We start from the raw sequence: 16,096 nt of genomic DNA, 5'->3' as shown, positions 1-16,096 counted from the left end.
ACAACAAAACCAAACCAAATTAAAACCCCCAGAAAGTCCAACCTGCAAACACACACACACACAAACAAACAAAACTTACTCTCCTCCTGCAGCCGTGCCATGACCTGGACATCAGTGAGGTCCTGCAGTTTGTAGCCCATGGAGATGGAGTCGTCCGAGGTGCTCAGCTCGCTGTCCACCGAGGACTGGGAGCTCAGGGCCGAGTGCATGCTCAGGTACCCTGGGGGAGAGGACAAACACCCAGTCAGACACTCACAAACCCACCAGGAGCAGTAGGGATCTATCCCAGGAATTCAGCAGTGCAGCTGGGATCTTCAGGTCCAGCTGTGAGAAACAAGAATTTAGAAATTCCAACGCCCAGTTTTTAACCTGCAGTTTTCAGGTGCTTTTCAAACAAGCAATGTGGGGCTGACTGGCAGGAAGCAGCTTGGTCAGTGCCCAAGCTTTACACCTGAACTTCACACCTGTGCTTTCCATGTCAGCAGTTACTTTTCTTCCAAGCTGGTTGAAGAAATAATGTTGGGAACCTGCTGCTTTTTCCTGCCTGGCTGGGTTTGATCACAGTTTGAAAGGGCTGCTCAGTTTTGCTGGGAAATGGTTTATTTTACCATCACTGTTGAGTGTTCAGGAGGTGCCCTGCCTTCCAATCTTCTCAGAACACAGCAGGAAAACTGTGAGCTTCAGGATGCTTAAATAATACAGTGACAGAAGTGTGGCTGTACCTTAAAGGTTCATCTGGTGTATGCTGCACAAATACACATTCCAAGTCAAGATATTCCACAATAAAATCCCATTTCTTCCCTCCTGGCGTCAGGAAAAGACTGTAAGAGTTGAAATAAATCCATCCTGAGCAGGGCCTGCCCTTTAGGATGTGGTGTAATGAACAACCACAGGTTTCCTGCTGTAATTAACAGCACCTTCAATACTGATTAAAAATCCAGCTGGACCTTGAGACCTGCTTTCTAAAAGGCAGAACTCCCAATCCAACTTTGTTTAGTTTGGCTGCTGCATTTCAAATTGCAGGTCTAGTTAAAAATAGCCAAGAGGGGAAAAAACTGCTTCTTCTTCCATCAGTAAAGCTGAGCTGATGATGGTTTCAAACAGAAACCACATCTGGGTATTGTCAGAGGGGTTGGTTTGGTTTTCAAGGGAAGTCACTGTTAAACATTTTCCTTTTGAAGGGTATGAAAACTGTTTTTTCTTGGAAATGAAGTAAGATTTGAGTCAGTCAGGTTGCCAGGAAGCTTTAAACTCATGTTAGCAGTTGCACAAGGCACATGGAAGAGGCACCTGAGATGAAGTGAACTCATCATGCTCTGAAGGGGCAGAGCCTGTGCTGGCCCTGCCCTTCCACCCAGCACATCTGCACAGTGAACCTTCCAGAAGCCAGAGACTTTGGTTTTACTCATCAGGAGCTGCTCCTGGGTGAAAAAGTGCTCAGACACCTGGATTGCTCCCCAAGCTCCCATGAAAAACAAGAAATTGCCTTGGAGATATTTCCCTGCAGAGCTCAGCTGGCAAAAATCCTCAGTCCTACGTGCATCCTTTCGTTTACAAAACAGAGATAAGTGTTAATTTCTATTTATAGCAGAAAATCAGACCTCAAAAACAAACCTGCACCTGTGGAAACAGCCACAGGCAACCCTTTTTCTTTTTTTAGAGGGGAAAAAGTTCATTTAACATCAAGTTTGGAGACAGAGGCTGTTAAACATGCTTTGTGTTTTGAAACATGCAAAGTAGGGTTTAGCAATTTCCACACAAAACAAACAAATGAAGAAGAGTCCTTTGATAACAGAGCCAAGAGGCAAAGCCTTTGTGCTAGGAACAGCAGGAACTGCACCAAGGATAACAAATGGAGCTCCTGGAAGGCTGTTCCTGGCTCCTCAGGCACAGGGAGGCTGCAGGCCAAAGCATTTTGGAGGAGCTTCATTATCAGGCTGTAACAAGAGTTGTGGCTGAGCTGCCTCTGAGGTAGGGAATCTTCCTCCACACACAATCAAGGCTGAAGGAAAACTTTTGATATTTTGTTTTAGCTGCACACTCAGGCAACTGAAGGCTTTACCCTGGAGAATTTGGCAGCTTTCTGTTCCCTGCATTAATCAATATTCCCAAGAGAAACCTTCCCCAGAAAACTGAATCCAAGTAACTTTATAAAGATCACATCTACAGTATACAACATTATTCAAGAGCAATATATTTTTGCCCCTACAGCTGTTTTCTATTTTACGCCACTTAAAATTAGTACAATTTATAAATATATATATAGAGAGAGAGGGAAGTAGAGAAACCCAGATCAAGAAATAACTACAGGACATTTAGAATGCAAGGAGGTTTTCTCCCACACAAATGAAACCTGGGTGAGGAAGGGAGCAAACGAAAAGGGGAAAACACCATGAGAACTTTTCCCTGTGCCAATCCCTAAGCCTCCTTGCATTTTAAAGAGCCCAGTGCTGCAGTGCCATGCCATACCTGAGCTGCCACAGGTTAGTAGTGCTTTGTTAGTCGATTTGAGGTGCCCAGGAGAGTTTAGTGCATTGCTACAGGAGCCTGCCTCGGAATTCAGGTTATGTGCGCTGGGAGATGCCAGGGGGCTGCAATACAGGTTTTTCCATCTACTGGCTAGAAGGAAAAATACAAAAAAGCCACAAAGGTTAGCAAATTATTTTGGAAACAGAGAGCAAGATCAAGAACAAGATACAGAGGTATCAAACAGGATTAAATGATGCAGCAGAGGGACTTGTGCCACGCTACAGGGAGCACAGCAGTGCCCAGTCCCCTACTCGTGTCCTTTAACTGGTTTGTCCCTTCTGAAGAATTCCAAGAGTAACTTCTGACAAGCTTGGCTTTAAAGAAGACATACATTTCACAAAGTTCCAGTACTAGGCTTCCCAGATGACTATTTCCATTAATATCTGCCACTTCTACACCCCTTCATCTTAGAGAACTCACTGGACTTTATGTTATGTGTGCATTATTCTGAATTTTTATGATGGAACCAAGACAGTATTAAAGCACAGAAACTATGCCAATCCAATATAAAACCAACTCTTTGAATTAAATTCAGCTCACACACACTCACATGTTCATAAACGAACCAAAATAAGGCAGGTGGCAAAGCCAAGTGCCCCCATCCTGACTGGAGGTGGAAATGAGCAGCGACAACACTGAGGAAATTACTCACACCATGATCTGGAGATACCCAAGGGGCTGCCGAACTGCCCACAGAACTCAGTTCTCCCTGCTGTGAGAATATCAGCTAAGAAAATAATGAAGATTCACTGCATTAAGTTTTCTTTTTCTATTTCTCACACAAGTATTACCAGGTCAGACTAAGTACAGCTGAAGCCTGATACATTTCAGAGAGAAAAGGGGTAATCAAATAAATTTCATTCAGGTTTCTAAGCACAGATGATTTATGAAAGCAAATGAAGTTTGTTCTCAAGGTCTACTCAGTTATCTCCAATCAGGAACGCCAAGGTTAAACTCAAGAGAAGCCTGAGATCTCAAGCAGTGCCAAACACTGCTAAAATGAAAACTGAAAAACCCCAGACCAACCCCCAAAGCAGTGACCTCAGGCCCAAACCACAGGGCTCAAATTGCTGCATCAACTGAACTCAGAATTCTTGCATTCCCATGGAGACAAACGCAGGCACCACAAACCCTCAGACACCAACGTGGGGACCCAGCTGGGGTTGGATTCCAGCAGCTCAGGGATATCCCTGAGCTCCCAAATATGGATTCTCTCAGAAATGTCACTTTTTCAAGCACAGCTTTTGTGTCTGGAGGCTCCTGAGTCCATCTGGACAGAGGAGACTGCAGCACATCTCTGCCATAAACCTGCAGCTGCAGCAAGTCCTGACCAGGAGAGCTGGATGAGAGGGAATCTAGAGAAGGTAAAAAATAATTACTGATTCCTTTCCAAGCCCTCAGTGTCCAGCCCATTTTACACCTGGGGCCATTTGAACTGACACAGGCAGGATTTGCACCAGGTGCACTGCAGGTGATGCAGGAGAGACAGGAGCAGAATAAACTCATTTCTGTCCTGTGAACTGCATCTGTTCTGAGAGCTCTCCCACCACTGAAAGCCCAGGTGGAAAAGCAAAGCCTCAAACCAGGCCCCAGAACACTGCCTGTGATCAGAGATGTCCCCACTGCACACAACATTCCAGGTTTCCACTTCAGGCAGATGAAATCAGAGATTGTCCCTCAGGACTGACACAGCCCAGAGCCAGCAGAAGTGCTTTTAGGGGATGATAAACTGGAGGAAAATCCTCTTTCCAAGTGACACCATTTCAAGTTTAAAATTCATTGTTGTAAGCTTTGAGCAGCAGACAACTTTTCCACCCAGGTAAGAGCAGCTGGGAAGATCCAGTAGGATATCCAGAGGAGGAATAATCACCACTAGGAACATTCAGCACTAGGAGTTCTCCAGAAAGAAGCTGCAAGAACAGTTTTCCATGGTTCTCTCCCCACTCCCCAGCCGCACATTTTTTTCCTCTACACATTTCTCACATTTAAAAATGTTTAAATATTAACAAAACTCAAAAATTCAAGAGCCTGACAACACTGAGCTCGATTTTCCTGCTTAGAATGAGATTTGCAAGGAACCCCAGAGCAGCAGAGGCTGCAGTAGCCCTACCTTGGTCCAGCCTGTTGATGAGGGTTCTGCAGGCAGCCTCAATCTCGGGGCTGGGATTGTCCAGCACCTGCCGGCACCATTTCAGAGGAGAGGCTGTCTTCTCATCCACGGATTTCCTTGGAGACACATAGAGCCTTTGCAAGGATTCAAAGGAGACAAGAAGAAATGCTAGTTAATTCAAAGCACACAGCTACCAAACTGGCATTTGATAGAGTGTAACTGTCAGGAACCAACAGTTACCCAAATTACAAAATTCAAGTTTAAATTGCATATTGTGACTAAGAAATAAAATTTACTGCCAGAACAGGAAAATTCAATGGCTTCACAGAGAAACCCACAGGCTCTGCAAGGCAAGGTGCCAGCCTGGGCTATTGCAAGACTGCTGGAAATGAAGTTGTTGGAATACTCACCTGTCTGTCCCTCCACTCCCCTCTTCCAAAAAACCCCACCCTCAGGGCCAGTGAGGGTGTGAGGTGCTCCTGACTCGAGCTGCAGGGTGGTCTCCTTCCAGGAGTTGTAGTTTTGTTTAAAACCCTCTGGATGTTCCAGCTGTTCAGCACTGCAGGCTGTGTCCTCACAGCAGCTCTGAGACACCCAAAGGTGCCTTCCCAGATTCCAGGGATAAACCCCTTCACTGGAGGATAAAGACATTGCCAGACAGGCAGGAGCATGGCTGTGTCTTATTTTCCCTGTAATATCAGATAAATTCTCCTCCAGCCTAAGTGTCTGCCACATCTCTGACACCTCCATTGCTTTGCATGGACACCCAGGATTAGCCTTATGGATAGACACATTTAATCATCTTAAACTCCTGGATTATTTACAAGGGATTGGGTGTAAAGCAGCATCTTCACCAGATTTCCAAAGCAGAACATTCCTGTAAAGAAAGGTCAAAGCTGGAAGAGCCTTTGCTATAAAAGCAACTCAAGTATTTTATTTACACATCCCACATTTGTATTTTTAAAAAGCAAAAAGCAGTTCCCTATTTTTTAATGTTTTTGCTGTTCAACAACACATTCAAAACTTGTAAGTGAAAGAAAAATCAGCCCTTTGTACATCCAAAAGTATTTTTAATTCTTGCACATCACTTGGAGAACACCCTTGTGCAGAAGGCAGTGAGACCTCGACCTAGATCTGGAACCTGATGGTCCTTAAGGTCCCTCTCAGCCCAAATCCTTCTGGGATTTGTGGACATAGGTTTGGCTCTCAGGCTCCCCCTCTCCTGAAGCTCTGATCAGCTGCTGGCACAGCCTTCAGCTGCTCCCTCTGCACCACAAAACCCCCAGCAGCTCCTCCATGCCCACAATCACACAACTGCTGCTTTCCCACCAGCACCTTCCTCTCCCGGTGCTCCTCCACCTCAGGAACTGCTCCCAGGTGACGAAGAACCCTTCTGGTCACCAACACACCACCCACAACCACACCTGAGCATTTATGGTGTTCTCAAAGCTGGCCTCGCTGATGTATGCAGAGGATTTCACCTTCAGCAGGCCAAAATCCAGTATTTAAGCATACAGTGACCACGAGGGTGGAGTTCAGATTTCAAGGAATGTCTCCCTGTGCTTCAGCTGCCTCCTCCTCTCTCTTCCAACTTTTGTCACTCCTGCAGCAAGGAGCTTTTCTGCTCCAGTTACTCATTCTCTCACAGCCAGCTCAGATCCAACCCATAAAATACTGATTTCCACAACAAAACTGATGTAAATCAGCAGGACTGTCAGTCATCATCCCACTCCTTCCTGAAAACCTAGGTTTGTAATACACAGAAACACTGTGGGACTCTCTGCCAGGTGCCCTGGCTGTAACTCCAACACCTGGCCAAGACAGAACATCAGCAGCTGGGATATTTAAAATACTCTACAGGTCTGCCTGACCTACTGCCCTGGCTCCTGTCCTGGATCCAGGCAGGGATAACATGGAATGCAGAAAGCAACACTCCCCAGACCTGGGGGTTATGAGATGAGCATCTCTGCACACAGCAGCTCTCAAAATACTGTTTGTTACCTGGAGAAGGACATGATTCCCGATTTTCTGCCTCCTGACACACCACTCCTGGCTTCCCAGCCAGCCTCTGGCCAGAACCATCTTTCTCAGGGAATACACTCAGCTGCTTTAGTCACTACTCACACAGAAGCTTTTCCCCACACAGATCCACAAGCAAATAAAAACAATCCAAAGGCTAATTTGTTATTGACAAAATAAATGCTAAGGAATGAATGCAAACATTCCTGACTCTCCAAAGGTACTTCTCAGGGCAGACCCCCCAGCAAACCTTGCTGCGTTTCTGCACGGATAAATGAGCATTACAAGCACTCAAATCCAATCAAACCCAGGAAACAAAGTGCTCCCTCTCCCTGGATTTATTGTACAGTTCAGACCACAAAAGGAGCAGTAAAACCATCACACAAAAAGAGGCCAACAGCCTCCTCAGGGCAGGTCAGGCTGCTCTGCACATATTCCAGGTTAAGGGAGAGAATCCTGCCCTGCTGCAGCAGTTGTTCTGCCCAGCTCTCTCCATGCTCCTCACCCTGTTTCCACCCAGGACCACCCCAGCTGGGGATGGCAACCCTTGTTTGCTTGGCAGAGCCATTCCCACATGGAGCTGTGCTGTGGAGTCCTCTGGACTCTGCCAGAGGGCTCTGATATTTTTTCTGGGATAAGTCCATTGGCAATGGAAGCTCTCACAGTTTCCCCAAAGCCAATTAAGTGAACACAGTTCAATTCTTCAGAGCATTGACAGGCAACTTACTAAAAAAACCCCATGAATTCTGGTTTGATTTCCCAGCACCAGGGTTCCCATTTTCCTTCTACAGGAGCTTTGGGAAGGGCTCAGCATCCTGACTTCTCCAAAGGTGCTGGCACAGCACTAAACTGAAAACACCAGCTCCTCAAATATGTGAATGTGAATATTTCTCTGGACATATTAAGAGCCAGAAGTCACCTTTTCCTAGGCTCAGGAAAGCCCAGTGACCAGTGACACCCACCAGAGCCTGACTTAACCCAGCCTCACGTCCAGGGAGCTAAAACAGCCTTACCTCGGAAAAAGGGGGTGTGAAAAGCTAAAAACTCTTGGCTTTGTTTAAAACCACTCAGAATTTTTCCTTCTGGTATTTTCAGCCTCCAAGGCTGTTTGATTTGCCAGGTTAACTGAATGCCTGAAGCACTGGAAAAGCAGGAGCCACCCCAGAGTCAGGCAGAGCTGAACAAAGCCCTGCTCAGGAACAAGCCTTACCCTGCAGTCTGTTCCTCCAGCTCAGCAGTTTGGGTGTTCTCTCTAAATGTTTCTGAATGTTTTCTTTTGTCAAATTGCAAATTAAAATCGGTTATTTAGATACTTACAAGGCCTCATACAAAATGCACAAAGTAAACATGTGGGCAAATATTCCCAGTTTGATGTGTTGGGGGTTTGTTGTATGAATTATTAAATACAAATGAGATTTTCTTCAGCTCTGAGAGGAAACCCTTCGATAAAAGTAACTTTAGTTTCTGCTTACTAATGTTTGTGTTTACCCTGTAAAACAGAGTATTTTGTGACAAACATCTCTGCTAAGGACCCAGTGGCACAAGGGTTTTTCTTCCATTACGTCGTAGCCATTCACAAATAAATTTGTGATACTCTCTGCACTTTATTCTGACATAATCCAGCACACTAAAACCAAGGAATATTCCAGAGATACTATTTCCCTGATGGAATCAATGTCACAGAAGGATTTAGAGGAGTTAATGGCCACTATTGTTGGGTTTTGAAATTTCTGCTTTAAAAAAACCCAAACCCCAAAAATGCAGGAAACACAACTTTCTCAACTTGCACAATGCACTGAGAAAAAGCATCCTCACAACTGAAGAACAGATCAGAGCGGTTCTAAGAGTGCAAGCCTGAGATTTGAGATCCTGCTTATGCAGAGTATCTGCAGCAGAAATCGATAAATCACAAGAGCAGAATTCAAGCTGCTGAAGGCTCTAGAACCAGTGCATTAGGAAATTAAACTGAGCATAAAGCAAAGCCCATTTCTGAAGACACAGCTTGGGTTATCATCCATCTTCCAAAGCACTTGGCACCAGTGTCTGCAGCAGCTCCAAAAATGGCAAACACTGCACTGATCTTCAGACCTTTGAGTTATATACAACAGAGCAAGGAGAAGGAGACCTCAAGCAGCTGAAGTGTTTAGAACAATTCAGGTTTATGAGCTACACCTCCTTCAAGTGCTAAAAGGCAGCTGAATTCCTCTCCAAAGCATGGATTTCAAACAGGTAATATATTCATTTTCCTTTCCTTTACATATCAGACTTCAGAGAGTTGATTTTCAGATTTAGTACTCTGGTTATTCTATGCTAATCTCAAATCTAAACACTCCTGCTGAACAGAAATACTAACACAGACAAGACTGGGGTAGAAAGCCAAAGTGAAACAGTATTATCCAGGTTCTGAAAGGACAGAAACATAAAAGAAAAAAATGGGAAAAATCCTGTGGAGAACACTCCACACAAAAACATTCTGGTGTTAGCCCAAGGAGAGGTCTGAGCTTTATTCCTAAGAAGTTGCAAAGAGAGGCAAAAATGACACTGCAAAGACACTTTCTCATGTCTATTTAGGGACTAATCCTACTGAACAAAACACCAAAAATCAGTCCCCAAGTCAAAGCAGCTCTAAAGCTCACACTAAATTAATCTCCTGACCCAGCCCATGCAGTGATCCCTGCAGTGGGAGTGCAGCTCCAGAGAGGTGCTGAGTGCTCACAGCACCTGCAGCTCCCCTGCAGCAGCAGGACCGGGCTGTTCCCCACCTCTCTGGCACTGACACTGAGCGATTTCCCTGCCCACCCCCATTTCAGAGAAATGTAAGAACAGGAGCCACGCCTGGAGCACTTCCCAAGGCCTCAGCCACTCGCAGGCTTTGCCATCAGAAGCAATTCCCGCTCCCAGGCCGAGCTCTCACCACCAGGCAGGCTCTGCCTGTCCCTCTGCCACGGAGGGGGTGCTGGTGACACTGCCTGGAGCTGCACCGCGGTACCCAGGGATTGTCCCAGCAGGGCAGATGTCACCCAGCCCGTGGCCATCCTGCAGCCACCTCAAACTCTCCCCAAACCAGTCAGGAAAGGTTTGGAGAAGTGACTTGTGCATTGCTTAATGCAACAAGGGTAAAAACGCCTCATAAAATGACTGAGAAAACAAGACCTTGCAAATTGCTGTTTCTAAGTCATGTAGATCTTGTCAGCAGCACCCTGCCACAAGGAGAGATCACAGGAAAACTACAATACAGCCTATGAAGGGTATAAATGGATTACACAGAGACAGTCTGTAAGTAAAGTTCTCCCCCAGGTTAGAGGCACAAGGTGCTGCACTGGTAGAATTCCTGGATTTTGTGCAGCATTGTATCCTCACTTGGTGGAACTCCTCCAGAATTTCTCTCCCTATCTCTGATGATACAAGCAGCAATGATTTCCTCCAGTACATCGAATTAAAAGTTTTAATCATGAATATAGAAGGTTGCTGGACACAGAGCTAAGGCTGAAAAATCACATTTCCAGGAAAACTCCTACACAGTTATTCCTGAGAGCAAACCACACTCCTGCTCCATACAAACACCAATTCAAGGACATCCCACTTGCTGTGCTGAGCACGGATTCAGGCAAGGAGACAACACAACACTGAGGTGAAGACAGCATGACCCAGTTTCAGTCGAGAGAGACACTTTTGGAAATGAAAGCAACTCAGGGATTCACCTGAGTGCCAGGGATTCCTTCTTCTCCTCACCCCACGGAAAAACCCCAGAATGACGAACACTGGGGAACACAACCAGTATAAAGCTGTCAGTGTAATGCTGGTTTGTTCCCTGGGTAAGAGGGAATTTGGATAAAAGCCTTCCCAAAACAGCTCAGGAGCTGCCCTTGTGCTGGAGTCCAAGGTGAGCATCACTGAGCTCCTCAGTGCCAGAGCCCAGCTCCGTGGCATTGGTCCCCAGGATATTTACAATTTTGAGCAGCTACTTGAGAAAGGGAGTGGAGGGAGCAGTCAGAGGCCAGGCAGCCCAGGGCAGAGTTACAGCAGCTGGGAGTGGGCACTGCCTCGGGTTTCACACAGCTCAGTCCCTGCAAACACAGCTCCAAAACACAACCTCAGAGCTGCTGGACCAGGGGAGCGGTACAGAAACTTCTGCAAGTTCCAGCTGAATAAAGAGAATAATTTCAAACCAGAGCAGGGATTGAGACTCCACCTGCACAGAACAGTAAGAAACCCTCTGACTGCTCCATCCTTCTTCCAGGGAGGAAGTATGCACAATATTTTAAAAAGGATGGCGAATACACAATACACTCAGCTATTCCATTTGGATTTGCTCGGTCCACACAGCAATAAATTCCTCCCATCAGCAAAGCCAGCTTGCTAGAGCTGACCCTAAATTCACAGAGAATTATGGGGTGTTTCTTGGGTTTTTTTGTTTAGGAAAACCCTCCCTCCCCTCCAAGCAGTTTTCTGGTTCTTGCTGTGGGAAAGGACAAACACCTGCAGGGGCTGCATGTGGGATGTGTTTATGGGGACAGTTTGGGATACTTGGCAGTAAGCACGGGCACCATTGATTGTACACAGGATTAATTCCCTACTTTCAGAACAAGCTCCAGAACAAGACGCCACCACTAAAAGCAGCTTCCTGTTTCAGCAGGTTTGTTTGACAAAAGGAAAAGGGAACAGATGGAAGTGATGCAGCACAATCAAAGATAATTTATGGAAACAGCACTTGCACAAGTGCTCTGTGTCACCACCCTTATCCATCCAGCTCCTCAGGGAGCTCTTTGTCAGAGGTCACCCCGTTCCAACCAAATCTGGCAAGAAACCAGAGGAAACAAACCAGCCAGGATCTTACAAGGTGTGAAGGGTACCTGGGAAAGAAGGGCATTACCAGCCACCAGCTGAAGGAAAGGTCGAAGAACAGAACTCCTGGGCACAGAATCCTGATTTCACCAGGCAGCATCCCCTGCCTGGGTAAATCTCAGCCTCTGAGACTCAACAGAATTTGAAGACTCTCCCCTGTCACAGGCTCTATAAATGTGAATATAAACCTGGCTGCTTCCATTACCATGGAAATAATAAAGCCAGTCTTCCATATGCAACTTGTTAAATGTATTCCCTTATTTATTTATAAGAAATCTGCTCAAAATGCTGTTTAGGTATATTGAAGAGTCCCAGTGATCAAACTAGAACCAGTATTTGGGTTTTAAAAGTATACTCGCAAAGAAAAAAAAAATCATGTTTTAAATATAACCTCAAATTCAGGCTGGAGCTGATGCTCACTGAGCATCCACTCCATTAACAAAAACTTTACCTTCCCTTCTAACAGCTAATGAATGTTTGCAGCTGAAGGTTTGGTTTGTGTTCAGCAGCCCTGTCCTTGCTGCCAGATTAATCTGGCTACACAAGTTTGAAACCCAATTTGCAGAGCCCTGAGGCTTTTCCTCCCAAGGCTTATAAATTAACAAGTCCAGGTAAAATCTCAAGTCCCAGTTATTGCAGGAACTGCAATCAGCCTCAAACCTTAGATTTCCCCTGCCCTTCCAAAGGTTGTTAATCTGCTGATTTATAAAACGAGTTCTAAACAAGGCTGGTGGTGGATGGGAGAGTCCCAGAGAGTCGGGTCAGTTAAGGATTACATCATTGATCTGGTTCAGTTCATGTCTCCGAACAAAAGAGGTGCTTAACTGGAAAGAAACAGCCTTCAGGAGCTGGGAATGGTTTGTTTCCTCAGGTCCTAGCAAAAGCCACAAATTCCAGATGGTCTAGGGATTCTTACTGACAAAATTCTTATCTAAATATGCTATTTGACAGTTGTGTACAAGGTTTAAAGGCTCCATTATTCATTCATCTGCATGTGCTATATATAACTAAACTTAGAGGGAAAGGAAGCAGCAGCAGTGGCTGGAAGGAAGGGGGAAAAACAGCACTTACAGGTAAACTTATTTTTTAAAAAATAATGGTCTGGCACAATGGACTTAAAAATAAGAACAGTCACTAATGAGAACTGCATTCTTGCTGCTAAAAATCCAACTCCTGCACAGAAATCAGTTTATAGCTTTAAAGGAATTGCTCACCTAACCAGAGCACGTCCCTCTCCCGAGGCCTGGGGATACCTACCAGCAATCCTCCTCCTCGGGGCAATTTTCCAGTTCTAACACTTTGACTTCATCCAGATCCGCGTGGCTGGGAAGCCCCTCCAGATCTGCACCCTTTTCACTGGGATTCTGTTCATGGATTCCAGCCGGGGCACGGATCCCTGCCATGAGCAGGCTGCCCAGGAGCTCGGAGCTGTCATTTGTATCCACAGGGGAAGGACACCGGCCATTGCCGTGGCTCTGCCCCCCGTTGGGGGACACCTCCTGGGGGGCACTGTTGCAGCTGTACTGCATTGGGGCATCCAGGGCTCTTTTGAAGTTGTTCTCTCCTTCCTCCTGCCTCATTTTGCTCAGCTGGCTGTGCAGACCCGCCATCAGCTGGAACTCCTGCTGCTCGGTGATGGCGTTGATGCTGTTGTTGATCTCCATCCCGTTGAGGCCAGGCTCATGGTTATCCACCCCGGCGCAGATGTCCCCCGGCACGTTTGTCCCCAGCAGGGTCCTGCTGCTCCTGCTCCTGGCGTGCTGATTGTCCAGCTCCAGCCTCCTGACCAGCTCCCGCAGCTTCCGCACCTCGGGACCCACATCCTCGGGGGGCTCCGTGCCCATGGCCGAGTGCCCGGGGGCGTCTCTGCCCAGGGCCGGCTCCAGCGCGGGGTCCTGCTGGATCAGCGGGGCGTTCCCAGGCACCACCATCCTCCAGGACTGCCGGCGCCTCTGCAAGGCATGGAAACACAGCACACACCCACAGGACTTTTAGGCAAATGGAATCAGACAGGGAAAATTCTGGCTTTTATAAGCATTAGCTAATGACACCGGGGTGGAAGGTGTCTGAATTTCATCCAACTCCAAAAAGAACGACTGAAATTAGGGTTGAGCATTGCAAAGCCCACAAATTCCACTTTTTGAACTGCAAGGATGTGCACCTGTTCTGCTATCAATGAGTTTAGTAAAAGGAAGCTGATTTAATCCCCCACAATAGTTTAGTTTCCATCTGTTTACCAACAAAATACTTGAGAAAAGCACTGATGGAGCAAAGTCAGGAAACATCATTAACAAGGTGCTGACGCCAGACAACAACAAGAAAATGGTGAAAACATCCTTTGTTCATTACCAGGTTTATCCAGGAAAAGCAGAAAAAACTTGGAAAATTTTCTATATCACCTTATAGCAAAGTAACAACAGGAAATGCAGTTACTGTGGCCCATGAAAATAAGCTTAAATAATGTTATTTTCCTGTTACAGCTGAAAAGAGAGGAGTACAAGCAGAAAAAAAAATCTCATCTTAAGATTACATATTCCACTAAGTCAAAAAACCATAAAGTGCGTTTCACACTAGTTTTACAACATGAGCAAACACTGCTTTTTCCCTCCACTAGATTTACGTGAGTTTTCAGTTTCATTGGGCACATTCATTTCCAAACTGACTCTTCACTGAAAACCCCTTATACTGAAAATCCCTTAATTAATGGTCCACGGAGCAGTAAAATGGGTTAAAAGTCAGAAATGTTTTGCAGGAGGGCAAACAGACTGGGAGAAGAATGAGTCAACACAGCCAATTCAAAGTTTTTAAAAATTGATGCACTTGTTACAATTGCAATCAAACCCTGACATTTTGTGGCTGTGGATGTTCTTTCACTCCCTTTGCTGCCGGAAAATGTCATCTGTTTTTAAGTGCCAGTGGGCAAAGGAAACCACAAAAAACTCAGTGTCACACAAAGCAAGGTGAAAAACAGACACTCCCATAGGTACCTCAGCATGTCTCTTTTATTTAGGCACTTGTGACAGCAATAGCTAAGTAAATTTCTTTAAAAATACATTTTGTTTTGTTGGAGGATTTTTTACCTGATTTTTTTTATTGTAATTATCTTCATCCTCTATCTGCAAGATGTAAATTTTCAACTTCCACTTGAGTTAATAAAAAATACAAACAGCCCTTAGGAAGAGCTGTGCGTGAACAGAGCACACTTTCCACCCATATTCCAAATCCATGCTGTAAGCAGCACTGCTGAAGGCATTTTGCCTTGGGGAAAGGGAATTTCCTGTGGAGTTACCAAGCAATCCCATTCTCACCCATGTGCCAGCTTCAAAAAGCAACTTGCATGGATTCCCACTCCTAGAAACCCACACGATCCTCTCGGGTAACAGCACGGTGTGATTTCCAAGAGATCTCCCAGGAAGGGAACAGTGGTACTTCCAGAGAAAGCCCAAAGCTCAGGAACTCTGAGGATGCACCACTGGCAAGTTCTAGGAGTTCCACTGTCCAAGCAAAACAGTGGCTCAAGGAGGGGAATTAAGGAGGTGGGTGACACAAAAAATCCCTTCCAAGGCTGAGGAGCTGGAAAAAACCTCACGTGAGGAAAAAACACACGTTGAGGAGGAAGGGCAGCTGAAAAGCGTTCAGTCTTTCCCCACAACCACTAAGTCTAAAAACTACCAAAAAAATACCCCAGCAAAGACACACGGGGGAAGAGATACAAACCTGCGAAAGTTAATTTCATTGTGTTACGGGGGAGGAAATAAAACACGTTTAGGAGAAGGTGAAAAGGCGGCAGCCGTGCGCGGGTCGGAGACAATAATTCGGAGTTTGCCGAGCAGACATCCGGGTGTCTCACGGAGGGTAACGGTCCCCGCACCCCGGGGCTGCCACGGCCACGGGGGCTTTCAGAGCCGGGGGCTGGGAAGGCTCTGAGAGGGAAAGGGACTGGGAAGGGTGGGGAAAGGGACTGTGAGGGAGCTGGGGGGCCTACGGTAGGGTTGGGGGGTCTTGGAGGCAATGACGACCATAGGGCTTATGGGGGTGCAGGCTCTGGGGAGGCTCTGAGAACCAGGGGGAGGCTATGGGGTGGCTGTCGGGGGCTCTGATGGCCATGGGGCTGGGGGGTGTGGGGGGTCCTGCTGGTGTGGGGGCTGGGGGGCAATGATGGCCATGGGGCTGTGAGAGCAAGAGGGGAAGCTGTGACGGGGCTGCGGGGCTGTGATGGCCATGAGCGCTGTGAGAGGGCTCTGAGAGGCCGGGGGGCTGTGTGGGCTCCGAGCAGCTCCGAGAGCCGGGGGGATGAGGGTCTGCGGAGGGCTCGGAGCGGGCTCTGACGGCCGCGATGGGGATGCGTGCTGTGCGGCACTGGCGGACGCGACCCCCGCGGGGGGCACGGGCGCGGCCGGTCCGCACCGAGCGCGGCAGAGCCGAGCGCGGCGGGCATCCCCCCCTCGGGACGGTACCTGGATGGATGGAAATACGGCCGGACAGAAGGATGGCGGTCGGTCGGAGGGCGGGCGCCCACCCGGTCGGAGCCGGTGCCGCCTTTCTCCGGCGGCTCAGCCCGGCCCGCGAACGGCGGGAGGCGCCGCCCCCGCC

At 47.0% G+C, this 16,096-nt stretch overlaps 1 protein-coding gene across 2 annotated transcripts in view; it reads right to left on the bottom strand.

Annotated features, from left to right (window-relative positions):
• LOC134560716 (SLAIN motif-containing protein-like) overlaps nucleotides 1–16,096 on the bottom strand; it is a 21,468-nt gene extending 5,372 nt beyond the window's left edge. Inside the window, exons 1-5 of one of the 2 annotated variants that reach the window (XM_063416997.1) lie at nucleotides 15,961–16,096; nucleotides 12,761–13,455; nucleotides 4,640–4,773; nucleotides 2,470–2,619; nucleotides 80–220 (exon numbers count right to left, since the gene is read on the bottom strand). In XM_063416997.1, coding sequence (XP_063273067.1) covers nucleotides 80–220; nucleotides 2,470–2,619; nucleotides 4,640–4,773; nucleotides 12,761–13,434 — 1,099 coding nt within the window. In that variant the 5' untranslated portion in view covers nucleotides 13,435–13,455; nucleotides 15,961–16,096. The remainder of the gene's footprint in view (nucleotides 1–79; nucleotides 221–2,469; nucleotides 2,620–4,639; nucleotides 4,774–12,760; nucleotides 13,456–15,960) is intronic. The other variant, XM_063416998.1, reaches the window with a different exon arrangement.

Source organism: Prinia subflava, chromosome 20 (genome assembly GCF_021018805.1).
Source record: "Prinia subflava isolate CZ2003 ecotype Zambia chromosome 20, Cam_Psub_1.2, whole genome shotgun sequence".
NCBI classification, from domain to species: domain Eukaryota; kingdom Metazoa; phylum Chordata; class Aves; order Passeriformes; family Cisticolidae; genus Prinia; species Prinia subflava.
The sequence above is the reverse complement of the archived record's forward strand: the minus strand, read 5'-3'. Positions and strand labels throughout refer to the sequence as shown.